Source organism: Syngnathus floridae, chromosome 18, assembly GCF_059516105.1.
Source record: "Syngnathus floridae isolate MCC-2025c chromosome 18, RoL_Sflo_1.0, whole genome shotgun sequence".
Taxonomy (NCBI): Eukaryota; Metazoa; Chordata; class Actinopteri; order Syngnathiformes; family Syngnathidae; genus Syngnathus; species Syngnathus floridae.
In genome coordinates, this window is record NC_142430.1 from 5,809,954 (window position 1) to 5,828,740 (window position 18,787).

Genomic DNA, 18,787 nt, shown 5'->3' on the forward strand with positions numbered 1-18,787 from the left:
TGATTAGGCCTCTGGTTGGCCACCTAAAAGCAACTTGGGTCCTTCTTCCATTCGCCTATCATAACATGATCGTGAACGCAAGTCCGCGTTTGACGCTTAAGTTATTTGCATTTGTAACATGAACTACTTGTGCCGATTTGAATTCACGTTTTGAAGTCTTTTTTAAAAATAACTTATATTCTTTTTTTTTTCTCGTAACCACCTGCAAAATGAGCCCCGGTAAGTTTCGATAACGACAGTCACGTGACCTAAACTACCTATTTCTAATAATGAATTATTACTCGTTTTAGTAATTTTGGTATTATTCATAGTAGTAATAGCTAATATTCATATTAGCATATATATAAACCAGTATGGCATAAGGCTGTATGTGGAAAAAGCAAAGTGCTGAATACTTTGTGGATACACAGTAGCATGAGTATTGTAATTTTGAAAAGCGCCTGAAGGGAATTGCTACTAATTTCAGCATATGACAGCAGCATGTGCATTTATCAACATGCGGTTTTTCAAATTCCATTCATTGTTTATTTTCTCCTCCCAACTACAGAGGTGTGTCCGTACTGTGGGAAATCCTTCAAGCGGTTAAAGAGTCACTTGCCCTACTGCAAAGCAGCCAAGACCCCTTTAAGTCACCATGAGCCCATGGTGGCCTCACCACTAGGACAACTAGAAGCAGACTCGCTTAAGATAAAGGGGAAGAAAACGCCACAGCTTGATAAGAAGACATCACCAGAAGCACCTGGGAAAAGTGGACATCTGTCACCACAGGTGAAGCCAAAGAAAAAGAGCATTCGTGCCACAATAGAAGCGGCAAAATCCAGCCAAACCTCTCCAGGTACGGATTCAGCCCCACAAAGTCTAGAGACAGTACCTTCAAGATCCACGAGCACCAAGTCCAAATCATCTGCAGAGTCCCAAAAACCCAAAAGTGCCTCTAAAGGGAAACAAATCAAGTGCCCAGAAAAAGAAATGGCCGTCGGAAAGGAAATGCCCAGGATTACGGTCCAGCATGTTGGCAGCACATTGGGCCGGGCCAAGACCAACAGGCCTTCCATTGAAACTACTCAAACGAACACTAAATCAGGTTTAAGTCCAGCTAGTTTGAAAATCATTATACAACCCAAAAACTCTCTACTTACGCTTAAAGATAATGTGAGTGGATCCAAAGCGACCTCCTATAAGCCTTCGATTCTGCCCGACCTCAAAACATCTAAAGTTGGTTTTCAACAGCCAGAATTCACTTCAGTGTTGCCAGGACACCTTTCGAACTTTCAGTCCAGAACTGTAGATACAGCAGCAACAATAGAAATGAGGAAAAACAACTCATCAGGTCAGTATGTGGCAGTACAAATGAATGTAGTTAATTGCTGTTGTATGTAAATGTGAATTACAATTTCAAATTATTTTTTATAAAAATATTTAAATCTGACCTAGGATCTCAAATGCCCCATATAACTTGTTTGGAAAAAACAAATCAAGCTGTTCCATTCATAAATATTATACAAAATCATGAATATAAAGTTCAATTGTTTGTTTGTTTTATTCTTATAATCATGATACTGACATCATCAAAGTTTGTTAAGCAGGACGGAGCCTAGGTCAGGTGACTCTACGGGAGCTTCCTGAGTGGCTGGCCTGCAAGACGCCACGCTGCCCAGGAGACGCGGCGGAAATGATGCTGAGAGGTAAAATATAAATACTGTATACTCGCAACTGCCACATCATTAGGTACCTCTCATAATCTGCACTGTGCGCCTCTTACAGGCTGGCAGTGGTACTACAGGAAGTATATCGACGTAAGAAAAGGCGGCGTGGGCGGCATTGGCATGCTGCTGGCCGGATATTGTATGCTCGGCTACGTCTGGTCTTACCCTCATCTTAGTATGTATACATATGAACACTTGTCTCTTTACAGTGTCACATTTTGGGTTAAAGTGTTTAATTGTTTTTTTTTTTTTATAGAACATGAGCGCTGGAGGAAGTACCATTAAGAATTATTATGCATTATATCAACTACAAATAATTCACTGAGGTAAAATAAAAAAAGATTAAATTACGCAGTAAACGGCTTTTTTTTGTCTGTTATTCACAATTGCCACCTTACAGTCAATTTTAAGTCATTTTATTCAATTCACACCCACCTGACAGTATTTTAAATCTCCACAGGGTGTCGCTGTTGCGTCATGCATCACGCGTGCTACCTTGATAAAATTTAAAAGGGAACGGGCAAATGTTTTAGATGAATATTTTCTAGACCAGATGTTGTATCTTTTGGGGCTTTCCAACCTAAAAGTTCCTCCTATGCCAGCACAGATATTGTTATGTGCTTGACCAAAATAGCAAGAGAGACTCGCCGTCATATTTGTATTCAAACTGAATTTATTGTTGTTGCTGTGGGCAACACAACAATGACCAACTGACGTCTAAATTATACAAAATAATTGCCATTTTCTCATTTTTTTTAAACATTCTTTTCTTTCCTCCTCTTTCATAGAAAAATTATAAATATTTTTCATTTTTGTTTGTTTATACAAAACAACAAACTATACAGATCAAGTCAGACAATACGGATAGAAAGTGGGGAAAAAAATCCTTCCATCCTTACTTAAAAACCATAATTAGACATTTTGTTTAATGCGCAGCAAGCGGATAGAAGAAGAGTGAATATCCGTCCATCAATTTTCTATAGCGCCAGTACACCTAAGTGATGCGGATGAGCTGGAGCCAACAATCATTCCCATTGACAACTAAGGACCATTTACAGTCGTCAATTAACCTAAACTGCATTTATCTGAAATGTGGGACAAAGCCAGAGTATGCCAAGGAGGACATGCAAATGTATACATTTCAACCCTGAACCTCGGAGCTATGTATGAGGCATATGCACTAAACACTAGTACACAATGTTTTTTTTTTTTTTTAAAGGCCTTCAATCTGCTGTTGAAGCTCACTAGCAGGTTTAAACTTTGGCAGAAATGGACTGGATTAAATTTCTTCAGTCTGACTCATTTAAATTTCAATATGTAACAACTTAAATTAGTTATAGTCCCGTTTGAAATAAACAAAAGATGCTTTTTTTGGTTGTGCTGCTGATGGGAAAAAAAAAAACCTAAACAAGACAAAGCATACAATCGACAAACTCTCCAGTTTAAAACCAAAGTAAATAAAAACACTGTTTAAAAAAATATGAACAAAGTAACATCCTCAATCTGAGGATTAATCTTCCCCCTAACGCAAACACATTGAAATGATAGGCGAGTTTGCGTGTTTGATGTGTAGGGGCTCGCGTACCTTTAAGGTACAAAAGAAAGGGGGGGGGGGCAAAGAAAATGCCAAATAAAAGTGAGCGAGGGGGGCATGGCGGCTTACGTGACGCTTGTGTGCGGCATGTAAACGGCTTTTAGTGCAATTCATCAAAGAAATGTAGGATTCTTCATGTAAACCCTTCGTAATAAAAGCCGAGGAGGAGGCACGGAGTTGCCAAAGCGAGCAAACTGGCCGTCAAAAAACAATTGTGGAGCCTCTAAATTGCACATTCCCACAGCATTGTGGGTAATTATAAGAAGTGCCTGTCTTCAGAGTACGGGGGGGTCCTCGTTTTATGACATACGGCATTTACACCTAACACAAAGTGGTCATTATTAGTTATTAAATTATGATAATTATGGCACGAGAAGGCACGCTCAGTCACTCCTGTTGTACACTTGTTTTCTAACAACTTAAAAGTGTTTTCATCCACACATTCTGTAATGCTAACATTTCGAGGTTATGGTTGGCACGTAACGGACGAGTTTGCATAGCAGTGTAAGAATACAGCGTCGCGCGGCACAATAAGGCACGCTCACAAAGTGCCGTGTGTGGGGTTCATTGTATTGTTTTTCATTTACGGCCTAAAAGTGTTTTTCACACAAATATTGACCGCAGTTATGATTATGATGAGTTTGCAATAGCGTAAGAATTGGTCGCCACCCAGTACGCTTACGTATTGTACTTTGTCTTATATTTATAGCCGAACCTTTTCCTATACTTGTAATGGTGACATTCCGAGTTTAAAAATTAATTCGTTTTTGTAGTAATGTAATAACGCCGTCACACAGCACAATAAGGCACACTCAGTTAGTGCCGATTTTACGGTTTATCATGGGAACTATTTTATATTTATGGCCTACATGTGTTTTTAATTAAATATTTACGGTCATTCTGACTCTATGAATAGATCAGTGTAGGTAATAGACAACTACACTTTCCGACAATTTCAGGTTATCTAGAAAGAAAAGTCAAGTCGTAAACTGAGGACCCCATGTATCTGCCAAAATAAAATAACAGTGCTACATAAAAAGCAGAACAAACTGGACAAATGAACAAGAACGAACCTCCTTGTGGTTTGTTAACATTCCAGAATGCTGTTGACGGCCGCCTCCAGAGCAGAGTCTGTGTCCAGGTGTAGCGGCAAGGCTGCCTGGTGGTCTGTGTGACCCCCTGCAGATGCCGCAAAAGATGAGTGGTTACCTTCCTGTCCCAAGTGCTGCTGCTGCTGGGATCGCTTCAGCTCAAGGATGTTCTTGTTGGCCGCAGATGAAGCTTGAAGTGGAGTACCACCACCTCCACCTGGGTCTCCAAAGCCAGGCTGGGAGTCTGTTCTGTAAGCCGGCTCCTCGGAGTGTGTGGCGGGCGGCGGTGGCGGAGAGGGGACAGGATCTTGCAAACGTTTGGATTTCAGCCCACAACAGAAATCCTCCAAGAAAGCGTCTAGAAGAACAGGGACAGTGAGACCTTCCATGGACTCAAGACACAAAGCAGTGGACGACTGGTACCTGGATCGACAAGCAGCATGCGCTTGTCTTGGGTAAGGCAGCTGCGCTCCTCTTGATTGAAGGTCCTGTCAATCATCACCATCTCTGATGAAGGACTGGAATGCTGCTTACAAAGGAAAGAGGATGACTTCACTTCCTGACTTGCCTGGCAAAATATAAATGACATGTGTCTAATACCTCCGATTCAGCCAAAAGCAGTCGTCTGTACTTATTGATCATGGCCTGCGTCCTCATCAACACGTGCGTTGCAACTGATTCAAACTCTTCATCCACTAGCAATAAAAAAAAGCACAGATTAGCCTAAAATGCTTCAAAAAAACAAAATGGTAAAAAAATAAATCAAGGTACCCTGAGAGAACTCCTCCTGGTTGGGTGGCGTGCCTTGAAACACATGGTAGGGCAGGAGCCGTTGCAGCACATCACTGAACGATGTAAAGTGTCGCCGATCGGGCATGTCCACCCGCTCGTGATGTTCCCTTAGCTGCTGTAAAATCCTACCGTTCGAAAAACTTGACGTTTATAACTTGATCATTTCAAATTGTTCTGTTGTTATTGTTGTACTAGGTTGAACTCACATTCCTCCTTTGGTAAGCGGCGCTGGGGCGGGCCTCTTCTGTGCGTTGAGCTGCACTTGTTTGACGGCAGCGCCAGAAGCGTTCTGGGAAGTCAGGAAATGATTCATAAGATCAGACTGCCAATAGAATACACTTTCGCGTCGTGATTCCAAACATAGCTAAGGAACCAATAATCGAGTGCTATCCTCACCTGTCTGTGTTCTTGTGCAGGCGTGGCCGCGTTAGGTAAGGGGGACAACGACGTACAGTTAGCCGTTTGCGTCACCAGGAGGCGCTGCACGGGGCTACCCAAGGGTTGCGCCTGACTGACCAGCGCAAGCCGTCCCGGTGCGCTCGTGGTGGATGCAGCGGTCTTCCACGTTTGGGCCGTGCCGCCACTTGCAGGGCCCTGATTCAAAATGAGTTGCCCACCCGCTTGCGCTGTAAATTTTTGCCCGGCGACAATCTGCACTGCGTTGTGGGCATTGATATGGGCAGTAGGGGCAGCAGGGTCCACAGGGGGGCCATTGTGGACCGCCAAAGAAGCGGGCAGCAAGAACTGTCCCGTTTGTATGTTGGCTTGTGCCTGCTGCTGATCGACTACCATGGAGCCATTGGCGGTGTACTGCGGTGTAGCACTGTTCGTCACATTTGCCAACTGGGAGACCGTGGGCTGTAAACTGAAGACAGTCTGAGCCCCAGCTTGATGAGGTTTAGGCTGGATCGGCCTAACAAGTGTCTGGGTTCCTCCCGGACCTCTCTGAATGATGACGTTCTGGAGGGGAATGTTCTTAAAGCCCACTTGCCCGAGATGCCCTTGTGTAGGAGCGTACACCTGCCCGCCTGGAGCCGGAGAGCCCGCAGCAGCGATGGGGCCTGCTGGCCTCAGCACAATCTGAGGAGCTCTCTCCAGACCACTCAGCGTCATGACTCCCCTTCCCGCCCCGAACGACCCCAACACCTGAATGTGCTGCGTGGAACCGTTAGGGAGTGGGGACACGCCTTGAAGGAATTGTCCAGCTGGTAACGTCGCAGCCGGTGTAGTGACCACACCCCCTCCGTAGCCCCCAGAGACCTTCTGGGACGGGAGGGACACAGGGGCCTGGACGAGGGTGGGTGCGGGCTGCGTCTCCAGCAAGGCCTCCTGTGCCAACGTCTGCTCCGTGATGTCAGCCTCCAGCAGGGATTTCTGGAGGATGTCAAAGGGCTGGTCTTCACCGAGGTCGACGCCAGCTCCAGGAGGGCTCCCAGACCCCAGCTGGTCCTCGATGAAGGAGAGACTGCTGGAAAGATGTAGGCTGTCTCCAGCCGGATCACCTCCAAACTCCGCCATTGAGGAGGAATCATCTTTGAGTCCAGTATTTGCCTAAAACAAAGCAGTTAGAGAACTGAGGAAGAATTTTGGAGGGTGTTGTGGCTTTCACCGTGTTTTACTTGTTATTTGTATTGTACGCTTTAGTGGTTTTAAGGATTAATGAGTGGAATGGGAACGGAAATGGAGGGTAATGAATTTATTCCTTTGGAATAATATATTTAAAAAAATTGTACACTTACAGCATCACCAGAGAAGAAAGATGCATCTGAGCCATATGCAGCATTGGCTACATCGTCCTCTTCAATCTGCATGGGGGAAAAACACACGCTAGCATCTACCTCAAGAATTCAAAGTTCCACGTAAACATGCCAAATGTGTGTGGCTGTAAATCTTTTTTTTTTTTTTTTTTTTAAAGAGCCACTCACGGACTTGCTGTTGTTGCCGTGTAGATAGTCATTCAATGCATCCACATCTCTGAAAACAAAATAACTTTGTCAAGGTCACATTTATGCTTGGTTGCTTCTAATAATGCCGCCATCAAATTTATATTTTACCCTAAAAAATCCAGAAGATGGCGATCGTCCTCATCATCCATGACACCTGAAGACAAAGAATGACTAAGGTGAGATGTACAAAAGCCACTTTTGAACATTAATTTCCTATACAATCACAGATTTCTTCATTGGGTAATTTGAAAGTTTACTTGACATGATAGTACTATTATGTTTTTTATTGCTTGTATTTCAGTACATTCCAGAGTCTGTACTTTCTAACCTGTATTTAAAGCAACATAAGAGTACCTCTACGTTTACACAAATATCTGTACTTTCACTTTAGAAATTTGATTAATTTCTTCACTTCTGTAGACGTATAAGACACCTCTACCCTTATGTATTCAGTTATTTGGCCCTATAAGAGTAAATGTTATTAAACGTGTGTATTCACAACTTTGCCTCACTCACTGATTAGTGTCGGGCTGCATGGATCCAGTCATGTAACACCCTTGTTGTTTCCAGTAAAGGGTTGGGCTGCAGGGGTGCCACAAAATGACAAGTGTTAAGTCAGGCAGCAGACAGTATGGGTGAGCTAAAAAGACAATGCAATATATCACCATAGGAGAGCAGTGTGGCCTTCCTTCAGAGAACATTCGTACTGTGACACACTACTCCCACCCATCACCTCCACATGGTGAAAAAGTGCATTTGGGTGGAAGTAAGCACACTATGCTCTAAATAACCTCGAAGGGCAGACATAATGGATTGCTGGCTTTATTTTAGCCATCAAGTGTATTGTGTAGCAAAGAATTAAAAGGACAAGCAGGCCTGCTAATTTATGTCATCACTCGAGGAGTATAAACATTCACGTTTGGATTTTTTGGTGTGCATAGGTTCAGGAGCAATGTGGAATGTGGATTTTTTTCAGAGCAAGAAGGAAATGCTTATTACATGCTACAGTGAGTAAAGCGTGGCTGGGGTTACATTTTCAACAGTGGGCAAAATAAACTGACAAAATGGCTGCTGTTAAAGCCAGACTGTCGTTTTGTATGTGCAACGCCTTGCTCAGGCTGATTCAATGAACCAGTTTGATCGACAGAGCTCAATGTAATGTTGCAAGGGCTGTTTTCACTGCAGAAATCGTATATTACTGAAAATTAAACGTTAAATCGTCAAAGGTGATTCTAATTTTAGAAGAAATGCAAAAATTGCAAAAAACGACATTTAGGTCACAACAACTCTGCAGTAACTTTAAAAGGACGCCGTTCATTTTAAGATGAATTTAACAAAGGTCTAACATGAAACCCAAGAACGAGTTCGAAATGGCGTCGTGTCCGAGGAACAATGAGTGTCGTTTGAAATGGCGTCATGAGAAAAAAAAATGAAATAGTGAAAGTGTGTCCTTAATACAAGATCGTTTAAACAGAACATTACGGAACAATATATATCGTCATTCGGGATCAAGGACAACTACAATCCAGCTTCGGTGCCACTAATGTGCAGGACAAAGCTCGAATTGCCCTTCAAATCGCCTTTGCTTGTACGCCATTTTGTCCCGGACGCATTTGGTCAAAAACGCCTCAAAAAAGAGCCGAGAAAATGAGTAAAATGTGCAGCGTGCAATCTTTTATTTCCCAAAATAGCACAGAATCGACATAATCGCAGTCCGGTGGCCAGTCGACGTGGTTGCCTTGACGCGTTTTGGCCAAGGTTTTCCCCACTCGTCCCGAGCGGCGTAAAACGTCACATTTCCCCCGAAGCCAAAGCTAGGCCAGTCGGGTAAACTCTCTGTCGAACCCGGTCCTCGTCCGAGTCGGCTCCGTTGAATCCGGAGATATTTTGACGGCCAAACGACAGACTTTTCGGTTAGCTAGCCTGCCGACTTGTCGTCGACGCCCTCCCCTCTTGAAGGCGCAATTTGGCGGAAAACGAATCTATAAATATTTATCCCGATTAGCATAACATAAAGAGTCGCCGAGGCAAACCCTTTTTTCTTTACTCCCTTCTCCACTCCACTTGAAACCCAATATCTCCATTTGGCCAACTTTTAATTCGCTCGCCCCCTCCTTCTCCTCCTCCTCCTTCTTCTCCCTCTCTCCCACCACTCGTGTTATTTCGCCTCACTCCTGTCTCCCCACACTGTGCTGCCTCGGCTCCATTTTCAAAGTTGTCTCCCTAACCCTCCCCGAAGGAGGAAGAGGGAAGGAGGCCGTGTGTGTTTTTTCCCTTGCAATTTTTATCCCAAAATGATAATACACTCAAAGGGGGAACTCACCGTCATGAAAAAGCAGTGCCTTGTCAACGGGGTTTCCTCGCCATGGCTGCACGGGCTGTGGGGGCTAGCGCGCGCGCCGCTGGAAGAACAAGTTCAAGGAGGGCACAGCAGCACCGGCGGCCCCCCTCCCCTCCGTTCCACAAGCCTGCTAGTGCCATAATAAAAGTTGACATGATGGGGGGAATCTGGTACAGACAAAAAAAAAGAGAAATTAATATACACTGAATTGAAAAACCACGCCTGATTGAAATTGGTGAACTTTTCCCAACAGTAGAGGGCGGGCCTGTGATCCGTGACGTCACTCATGACAAGTGCCTGTATATAAAGGTGTGGCAAATGTTACCTGGGACGAGTGTTCATCTTTCATACACAGGACAGAAAGTTTTACATACCAATTTTATCATCTTTTTTTGCAGTCTGTTTTCAAACGAGCACGCTTACCCCCTGCTGGCCAAAACCTTGATTTTTATTACCAAGTACCACACGCAAAAAATGCTTGTACATTATAAAACATACAGTAATGTAATAATTAAATCGAACGTTTTTGCGAGTCATGTCACGACTCAATTACGAAACTGTTCTCACAGGCAAGCTACTCACTTTCATGTCCATTGTCTCTTTGTCATACACCCATCTCCCTTCAAGACAGAGGTCTCTGTGTTGTATGACTCTCCCGGTGTCAGTCAGTTCCTCTAAGCCAAAATTAATATATTTTTAACATTTCATTTAATAATCCATAAAATAATATATATTACTTCTTTCTTATTTGTCATTTTAGGGTTTTTGACTTGGTGAAACACACACTACCTGGTTTCAATAAGAACTGTCATTTTATTTTGAAACAACTATGCAATGTACCCGTGGACAAAACAATATATTTTTTTACTGATAGTTGGATAATAATATAACTGATTAAAGAAAAACCTCATGCCAAAAACGCAGTCTATATTTACTGTTTACGTTGTAGTGCCGCTAAGCGGCGCAAGACGCCATCAATATCAACAAGAGCGAAGAAGAAGAAACTGACGTCATCACCAGGCGACAACATGGATGTGCCTAATGAAGTTGTTCCAGCGAGCGATTTGGAAAGCGCAATTAAAATGAAGGAGCGGTTGGAGAAACGCAACAAAGCAAGGCTTGAGGACGTGGAGCGGCGCAAAGAAGCCAAAGAGAACCAATCGGTCGCCAAGGAGAATGTCGTCTATTTTTTCAGCACCTTCACCGGCGAGCTGGCTGCTGTCGAGGAGCTGCTCTGCGCCTGCTCTGACGCGGACCAAACCGCGGTGGCGCAGAAGCTGGACGAAGCTTCGAGCAAAACTGTAGAGTTGCAAAAGTATCTCAACGACAGCATGGTGTTTCTGACCACCTACGACCAACGGAAAGCCCAGATGGCCCTTCAGAAGCTTCAGACACGTCTCAATGAAACAAGGGAGCAGGCCATGCCGAAGAAGAAATTCGGCTTTCGGGGCCTCACCAAAACGTCAACAGCCACGGTGAAGGACGCTGTCGTGTCTCCATCTGTAGAGCACAGCGCTGCACAAGTGGATGGAGACCCTGATGGTCCACAGTGCGGCATCTCTAACATCAGCGACATGGTCCTCGTGAAGACCGCAGAAGAGATCAACAAAGAAGATGTGCTCTTGTCCCACCTGTCCAACTGCAAGGTGCGTCTCTATGGTACGCCCAGCACGCTGCACCTGAAGCACATCGACCGCTGCGAGATCCTATGCGGGCCTGTGGCCACCTCAGTGTTTGTGGACCACTGTCAGAGCAGCACCTTGGCTGTGGCCTGCCAGCAGCTGCGTACCCACAACACCAAAGACACTTGTATCTACCTGCACGTCACCAGCCGTGCCATCGTGGAGGACTGTCACGGCGTCCGCTTTGCACCATACACCTGGTCCTACCCCAACCTGGATGAAGACTTTGGCGCGGCTGACCTGGACCCAAATTGTAACAATTGGGAGCAGGTGGATGACTTTAACTGGCTTGCCGTAGGGACGCCGTCACCTAACTGGACGGTTATTCCCGAAGCAGACCGGAAGACCACATGGGACCCCTAGTGTCCCCTCAGTGCCTTTAAATTACAAAGCGCAACGACTAAGTTATAGCTAAAATGTAGAATGCATTGAGAAGTAAACTCCTGTAATAAAGCTTGTCTGATTATTTATTAAATCAATACAGATCCAACGTCTATCTTTCTGTGACACGTTCAGTATCTCTTGCAACATGTGACTTAGTCTAAGCTCATACCCCGCTGCCCTTTAAGGGTGTTCAGTTCCAAGCCTCACTATGGCGAGGTATTGTTGATCAATAAAATCCTCAATCGTCAAGTTGAAGATTTTCTAATTGACTCCGGAAGTGTATTTAGCTACTGAAATGGTGAAGTGCAATGTTGATGTCTTAATGGCCTCCGGCAGATAAGACATCCGCTTAGTCTTGAACCTGCAGACCTGCAACTGTGAATGACGCCAGGAATAGCCTTGCTTCCTTGCCGCTCATCTTCAGAGATCCTGTCATGAAGGTAACCAAGGCGACCCGCGTGATCACTCAAACCAATTAAGGCTCCCGGGACTGCGGCGTCAAATCGGGCTCATCTTGTGCTGGGGGATTTTTTTCTCACAAATTGGATCAGGCCGCTTACAAGAGCTTAGTGTGACGTACTGCATCTTGGTGAGTTTAGTCATGAGAATCCTCGCAGAAATCCTCCAGGTAAAATCCAAGCAAAGTGAAGGCGTCGAATCTGGGAAGATTTGGGGAGCAATGGCGCTCGCTTTGAATCAATAACATACTTGGGCTTCACCGGGGCACGGCAGGAATGCTTGCTGATGGATTACTGATGCACCAAAGGAAATTGTTGAAGTTCAAACCGTGACTGGGTTATTCAAAAAAGACCATCTCGAAGTTCTCCTAGGATCTAACGGTCTCTGATTGAACAATGGCGTTGATGAAGGTCAAGTTTGATCTGAAAAAGCGAGTGAAGCTCGCCCAAAGTGTTTGGTTCCTCTTCTGGTTCGCCGTCATGGCTGGCATACTGGTCTTCAGCATGGGCCTCTTCTTCAAGATCGAGCTGCGTAAGCGCTCGGAGCTGATGGACAACAACGAGAGCCACTTCTTGCCCAACCTGCTCATCCTGATGGGCCTGCTGGCGTGCGGCATCAACGCTTTCGGTGGCAAGGTCTGCTATGACTCCTTGGATCCCACCAAGTTCGTCAAGTGGAAGCCCATGCTCAAGACCTTTCTGGTGGGATGCGTGGTCTTCAACGTTCTGCTGGTGCTCACAGCGCTGCTGTGCTTCGTCATGCGCATCCCGCTGCAGTTCACGCTGGCCGAAGGCCTGCGCAACGGCATGCGCTACTACAAGGACACGGACACGCCGGGACGCTGCTACATGAAGCGGACGCTGGACCTGATGCAGATGGAGTTCCGCTGCTGTGGCAACGACAACTACAGGGACTGGTTCGAGATCCAGTGGGTCAGCAACCGCTACCTGGACTTCAGTTCCAAGGAGGTCAAAGAGTAAGTGGACTTCCTATGACGTGTCATTTCAGTTGTATTTGGTAATTCACCTCTTCATACCGCCAAGGTCAGTTCACAATTATAGAAATAAGCACAACAAATCTACAATCGGATTGAACGATTTAAATTGTAAATCTAGGTCGATGTTTTGATAGTGGTAAAATAGAAACAACACTAATCGTTTGACCCAAAGGAATATGGAGGCGGTGGTACTTTGAAACTGAGTTCAATATAAGTGGATTTGGGGTGAGGCTAGGTCAGGGGAAGTATGTTATTCTCGGATTAGCGTGACAAAATCGGTGATGGTAAATGAGCAAATGAGTGGAGGTTACTGGGCAGTTTTGCCACAGTGATGTATGAGAGGCTAGTTTGGGGATTAAGTGCAGAAACAGATAAGAGGGGTCAAAGTAGCACAAGGGGGGATTTAAAGTATATGTCAATTCATTTGTGCTGACCGTAATATTCGGTACCCTTGCGGGTAAAAGCCAATATGAGGTCAGTCAAAAATGCTTCAGCTAGTTTTACTTTTATTTATATACAGTCGGTACATTACATGTTGTTATTATTTTTTAGCTTAGAATCTTAGCTTAGAATCGAAGTGCAAAATAATCAAAACACTTGTCACATGCTGTGCCAGTTCTTTTAAGTTCCCAGACCATGACTGTTAAATCGCTGGGATTAGCGCTTCAAGCATCAGTGTCCTTTCCAATCAGCCCTGCAGGACTCCAGGAAAGCTAATTTGAAGTTTTTACAGCTTTGCAGTTATATTGAGAAGAAGGGAAAGTGTGTTGATGACATGAGGTCGAGGTGAAATGTGACTGATTAAACATTTTAAGAGTTTCACTTTGTGGATTGTTTTCAACACCCAAATTGGTTGCAGTTCTACACCTTGACCTATATGTCGCATTGCCTGCACAATCAAAGAGGTTTACTCGGTTTGGTTTTGGATTAAGTGCTTCCGACTCTGACCCATAAATGTCACTCTGCGCTTTGCGTTGCATTGTTGACTCTCAACTGTAAAATTGTAGAGAGTAATGAAAATGGAATGTTTGGTTCCTAGCCGCATCGGGAGCAACGTGGACGGCCAGTACCTGATGGACGGCGTGCCCTTCAGCTGTTGTAACCCGAGTTCGCCACGGCCGTGCATCCAGCTGCAGATGACCAACAACTCGGCGCATTACAGCTACGACCACCACACCGAGGACCTCAACGTGTGGAAGAGCGGCTGTCGTGATGCTTTGCTCTCCTACTATGGTGGCATGATGGCCACCATCGGCGCGCTGGTGCTGCTGGTCACCATGCTAGAGGTCAGGGAACATATAACAATGACACCATCAATCATACATATTATTCAATTGTAAAAAAATAATTCAAAAAGGCTGAAGGTAAAACATTTTTTTGGGGCGCTCCTGGTATAAACAAAATATTTTTGAAACACAATGTATGGTGAAAGGTGAGCAACACTTGGCGTTCCCATCTGCTATTTCCTTCCTCTGATTTCTTCATTTCCCTAAACAACCTAATAATAATTCTTCCTTCCCTTGTAACGATATCCTGAATCTAGTCTTGGCAGCAGACACTTTTAGGTAATGTCTTAAATCCAGCAGACAGTAGAAACTTGAATGGAGGGCGACTCCCTGGAAGCTGATCCACTTGGACAAAACCCAGATTGGAAATAGTTATGCAAGTTAACTCTGCTGGCAGATAGTGAAGTCATAGTGGATGCATTATTGTCGGTCTACCGGACAAAAAAACTTTTTAACGACCTTTTCCTCGTCTTGCCACAGATCGCCGTGACAGTGGGCCTGCAATACGTCGACACCTCGCTGTCCACTCTGGCCAACCCCGAAGACCCGGAGAGCGAGAGCGAGGGCTGGCTCCTGGAGAAGACGGTCAAGGAGACGTTCACCGACATCATGGCCAAAATGAAGGCCATGAAAGGCGGCAAAGTGGAGGAAGGGGGCGAAGAGGGCGGCGTAGCCACTGTGAGCTGAGCGATCTATCAACTCCCCTCACACCCTGCCAAAACTGACACCGCCACCACGCCCAAATGGAAGTGAAAGGACTTGTGAGATGATTTTCTTTTTTTTTTTGGCTCTTTGCAGTAGTGAAAACAAAGGCGTAGTGAACCAAGGGAATGTAAGACATTAAATGCAAATGAGATTCGGGCAAAGAAATTTGGATGGGGATGGTGGTTACTATGCAACCCCCCTGTCGCAGAAACGCAACACATTCACAAGCCAATTGAAGAGGAAATTATTTTTGTTGATACCACGAATAAATTTGGCAGCTAAATATTTTATTCCCCAAAAGCAATCCACAATCCCCCTATCAGAAGTTTATTCAGTCTCTTTATATTTAACAACGGGGTGGGCGGTCTTTGTACATAGTGTAGAAAAGGTGGCGATAAAAACATTTTTTTAATATAATGTACTTTGTCTATTTAAATATATAAATATATAAATATCAATGTAAATGTGTGTATATGGGCTGTGTGTTTAGAAAACGGGAAAAACTAATAAAATCACTTAGAGTTTGTGTAAGAAAAGGTCTGCTCGTCTTTTGACTTTGCGTCAAGGAGGCCCGGCACACAGCGAGAGCCACAAGGCTCCCGATTAACTCGAAAAACGGATCAAGGCAATTATGCTCTTTACTGCTTTCACATGCACGGACATGAGATGACTCTTAACATGCCCCTGACCTAGCAAACCTATGTGTGTGTGGTGGTCTAAAAAACTATTTGTGATTTGAATGTAAAAAAATATTTGGAGTTTGTCCGTCACCATCCTTTGGCTTTTTAACGAGGGTTCCTCCACACCAAGTTGTTCCAAATACTTTAATGTAAAGTTTGAAAGCTGAAAATGAACCAAAATGTTTGATTAAGTCATCATTGAGAGATATTTATTTGGCCATTTATGACTCGTCTAGCTATTTACTTCATTGCTGTTCCCTGATGCAGTGAGAATGAAAGAGGCCGTCGGTATTTCAGTTGCTTCCAAAGCACATAAAAGCAGGACTGAGTCAATAAGGAGCCTAATCGGATTTGAGATTAGCTTGAGTCCCCGTCAGCCAGGTGAGCGGCTGATGTCCAACTGCAAGCACTTATGCGTCACATATTGGACATGCAAGAGTTAGGGAGCGGAAGGCCCACGGGGGAAATAAAAAACAGGGAGTGGAGTTGACTTAATGCCACCAGCCATCTGTCTGTTTATTTCTAGGGAGAAAAATATTTACGTAGATTACTGAATACATTACATCCAATATAAATAAAAATATGTTTAAGTTAAATCCAGAGTAAGCAATTATTTAACTAACTAGTATAATAATTGTATTTTTAATCACAGAAAGCTGCTGCCATTACCTTGTCGTTATGTCGCCCCCTGTAGGCGTTTGTAGGTAATGCACCGAAACGTTTATTCACCCACTTAGTTTGAGATTGTTTTAGAAATCAACGGCAACAATTTGCCGCGTATACATTTTAAAACACTCACCTTTTCTGCGTTTTCTTTATTTTTGTGTCTTCTTCCACAGTTTGACCCGAGACAGTTGCACCCATTGTCCACAAGAAGGCGTCTTTTTACAAGCCTTCACTATAAAACACAAATGTGGAAAAGTAAAGACACTTCATTTCATGTCAAATCATGTCAAGTTTATTTATATCGCCCTAGATACAGAAACAAAAATTCGTTGGCATTGATAGGACAAACAGGAGACAGGCAGTCAATATTTTTGCCCTTTTTATTCTGAATATTTGTGTTATTCATATTAAACTCAAAATGTTTTCAAATCCCATCAAGATATTTCTTTTACATTTTCATCTGAAATATTTAAGTTAGTCAGACGTAAAAGTCCTGAAATATGAAGGGACATCTTAATTATGGACACAGTATACAGTAAAATAATTATTTAATTCTGAAACTCAGTTATGATTTAAAATATTTAAGTGGATTGAATGTATGTGAAAATTAATTTGTATTTCAAAACGTGTTTGAAAAAAAAAGATTACATAGCCTTGTTGACTTTCTAGACATTTGGATGGTGTATCTATTGGGTTTCACTGGCTCTTTCATTTATGACATACTTACATGTTGGCGTTCCTATGACGTAAACATTAGATGGAAAATCAATCTTTTGGCACTTATACATAAAACGTCATCGGTTATTTGTAGATATGCTTGACGGCAGCTGATTATTTTTGAAAAAGGTCTTTCAGAACTGACAAGGAGCTATAAATTATTCAGTGTGTGCATCACGTAATGACGTATGTCGGGAGTAAGTACTATATGTCTTGGCAGCTCCAGCGTGAATGACATGTGCTTACATTTGAAGTATGATGAGTGAAGGGGTGGGTGTGAGGGCAGCGGGGGGTCTCGAGCTGCTTGACCTTCGTCCAAATGGTTCGGGGCACCCCGGGTCTCACAACAACCATCGCGTCTCACTTTACGCCTCGCCCCGGCTGAATAAATATGGCCGATAGAAAGCTAAGCAACAGAGAGAGGACGAGCGAGAGGCCCGTGACTGGTGGATGTGTGGCGAGTTGCTCAGAGGGGCATTGTTGGGGAGCCATGAGAGGACAATGCACAGCCCCCGCCCTGAATACTCGCCATACCAGCTGACCAGCCATTACCATGCTGCCCCGTCACAATTGACACACACAGATATAGACAAGGCTGTATCCCACCCTCAAGCAGCCACACACATTTATTGTCTCACCTACGTGTGTGTGCTTGTGATTTACAGCACGTTATGTTTAGACTCTCGCACCTATCTGTTCCTTCAGCGCTGACATTTCAGGCAGCCACCCAGCGAGAACAAGCGCACACTTTGCGCCGCCTTGTTAGTTCAGCAAAGCGTCCACCTGGTTGCACAGCCGCAGGACTTTGGGGTGTGTCGCCCCACTGGCCTTATTTCACTGGAAACAAAACAGAAGATTGAACACATTATCATCACTTTTTTTGTCTTAGACATTAAGATAAACTATATAGTACAACAACTATCCAGAATAATCAAACTAGCTATCAAGCTAAAGCATGATGGTTGGTTATAGTTACCTGTGCTGTTATTTTTAAATGTTGCTTATAATATTGTAAAACAGTAGTGTCTATCAACACAAGTTCTCAAGCCAGACCATAACATTCATATCTGATAGTTATGCTAGTCCCTAATGCTAAGATTCTTAAATGTTTTGTATCATGTTGAAACTCAATTTATCAATATATTGATTAATCATGTGGCTAGTTATAGAGATCGAACTGTACAATAGATATCTAGTAAAGCTAATTAGCTAACCTACTGTACAATTAGCTAGTTTGCTATGCTATCGCTATGCATGCTTATTATGTTAAAATGTCAAGATACAGCGAACCTCTTCATATTTGTCCTTTAACATTCACATAGTCACATTTTTAGCTAATCCTACATTATTTGCAACAAAAACTCACATATTTCCCGGGGGCTTCATTCATTCATAAAGCTAGTTAGCCAGCTATGCTAAATAAAGCATGACAATCTATCAGTAAGTCAAAATATAAATCAAAAGTCAAGAAATATTCATGTTAAATCAATAAAATAAAAGTGTTGTAGTTTGTAAAGTAACAGACTACCGTATGCTAATCGATGTGGCAAGCTAGCTAACCTTCGCGCTAAAGTAGCGCGCGCGCGCCCCAGGTCGAATTAACGCGACAGTTGAGGTGAAGCAACAGATGCGCATACCTTCACGTTCGCTTGTACGTATTGTGCGTGCGCGTGCGCGACGCCACACGGAAGGGAGGGGAGGAGGCGTTTGTAGTAAGCGCTTCTCAATGGGGAGCGCGAGC

The 18,787-nt window shown here is 43.9% G+C and overlaps 4 protein-coding genes across 10 annotated transcripts; 3 read left to right on the top strand and 1 right to left on the bottom strand.

Moving 5' to 3' along the window:
• The first annotated feature begins 26 nt into the window (after positions 1-26).
• Positions 27-2,065, top strand: LOC148382509 (uncharacterized). Of its 2 annotated transcripts, none has more exons than XM_088360660.1 (5): positions 27-219; positions 548-1,330; positions 1,584-1,685; positions 1,765-1,881; positions 1,963-2,065. In XM_088360660.1, the coding sequence occupies exons 1-5, from the start codon at positions 210-212 to the stop codon at positions 1,989-1,991; spliced, it is 1,041 nt and encodes a 346-aa protein (XP_088216786.1). In that variant the 5' UTR covers positions 27-209; the 3' UTR covers positions 1,992-2,065. The 2 variants fall into 2 exon arrangements, with proteins under 2 accessions (XP_088216786.1, XP_088216787.1); XM_088360661.1 differs by having other exon boundaries at positions 1,587-1,685.
• Positions 2,066-2,361: 296 nt separating this feature from the next.
• On the bottom strand, positions 2,362-18,577 carry bicral (BICRA like chromatin remodeling complex associated protein). Of its 6 annotated transcripts, XM_088360645.1 has the most exons (15): positions 18,413-18,577; positions 17,736-17,883; positions 16,463-16,561; positions 14,063-14,272; positions 9,453-9,637; positions 7,646-7,711; positions 7,238-7,283; positions 7,109-7,157; positions 6,923-6,988; positions 5,580-6,734; positions 5,390-5,472; positions 5,163-5,308; positions 4,992-5,086; positions 4,815-4,920; positions 2,362-4,749 (listed from the first exon to the last, which is right to left on the bottom strand). In XM_088360645.1, exons 7-15 carry the CDS (start codon positions 7,276-7,278, stop codon positions 4,388-4,390), a joined length of 2,103 nt encoding a protein of 700 aa, XP_088216771.1. In that variant the 5' UTR covers positions 7,279-7,283; positions 7,646-7,711; positions 9,453-9,637; positions 14,063-14,272; positions 16,463-16,561; positions 17,736-17,883; positions 18,413-18,577; the 3' UTR covers positions 2,362-4,387. The 6 variants fall into 6 exon arrangements, with proteins under 6 accessions (XP_088216771.1, XP_088216775.1, XP_088216774.1 ...); XM_088360649.1 differs by lacking the exons at positions 14,063-14,272; positions 16,463-16,561; positions 17,736-17,883; positions 18,413-18,577 and adding an exon at positions 10,053-10,144 and having other exon boundaries at positions 7,113-7,157; XM_088360648.1 differs by lacking the exons at positions 14,063-14,272; positions 16,463-16,561; positions 17,736-17,883; positions 18,413-18,577 and adding an exon at positions 10,053-10,144 and having other exon boundaries at positions 4,815-4,917.
• On the top strand, positions 10,214-11,642 carry tbcc (tubulin folding cofactor C). The gene has a single exon (XM_088360664.1). The coding sequence runs from the start codon at positions 10,499-10,501 to the stop codon at positions 11,513-11,515; it is 1,017 nt and encodes a 338-aa protein (XP_088216790.1). The 5' UTR covers positions 10,214-10,498; the 3' UTR covers positions 11,516-11,642.
• Positions 12,120-15,519, top strand: prph2a (peripherin 2a (retinal degeneration, slow)). Its single transcript, XM_088360663.1, has 3 exons — positions 12,120-12,971; positions 14,032-14,278; positions 14,759-15,519. The coding sequence occupies exons 1-3, from the start codon at positions 12,391-12,393 to the stop codon at positions 14,963-14,965; spliced, it is 1,035 nt and encodes a 344-aa protein (XP_088216789.1). The 5' UTR covers positions 12,120-12,390; the 3' UTR covers positions 14,966-15,519.
• Positions 18,578-18,787: the final 210 nt, after the last annotated feature.

Coding starts and splice junctions, on each gene's coding strand:
- bicral (XM_088360645.1), bottom strand. CDS start 7,278: ATGGATGATGAGGACGATCGCCATCTTCTGGATTTTTTAGG. Junction 6,989..7,108: donor ACGGCAACAACAGCAAGTCC/GTGAGTGGCTCT, acceptor TCCCCCATGCAG/ATTGAAGAGGACGATGTAGC. Junction 5,087..5,162: donor CCAGGAGGAGTTCTCTCAGG/GTACCTTGATTT, acceptor TTTTATTGCTAG/TGGATGAAGAGTTTGAATCA.
- prph2a (XM_088360663.1), top strand. CDS start 12,391: ATGGCGTTGATGAAGGTCAAGTTTGATCTGAAAAAGCGAGTGAAGCTC. Junction 12,972..14,031: donor AGTTCCAAGGAGGTCAAAGA/GTAAGTGGACTT, acceptor TTTGGTTCCTAG/CCGCATCGGGAGCAACGTGG. Junction 14,279..14,758: donor TGCTGGTCACCATGCTAGAG/GTCAGGGAACAT, acceptor GTCTTGCCACAG/ATCGCCGTGACAGTGGGCCT.
- LOC148382509 (XM_088360660.1), top strand. Junction 1,331..1,583: donor GAGGAAAAACAACTCATCAG/GTCAGTATGTGG, acceptor AAGTTTGTTAAG/CAGGACGGAGCCTAGGTCAG. Junction 1,882..1,962: donor CTGGTCTTACCCTCATCTTA/GTATGTATACAT, acceptor TTTTTTTTATAG/AACATGAGCGCTGGAGGAAG.
- tbcc (XM_088360664.1), top strand. CDS start 10,499: ATGGATGTGCCTAATGAAGTTGTTCCAGCGAGCGATTTGGAAAGCGCA.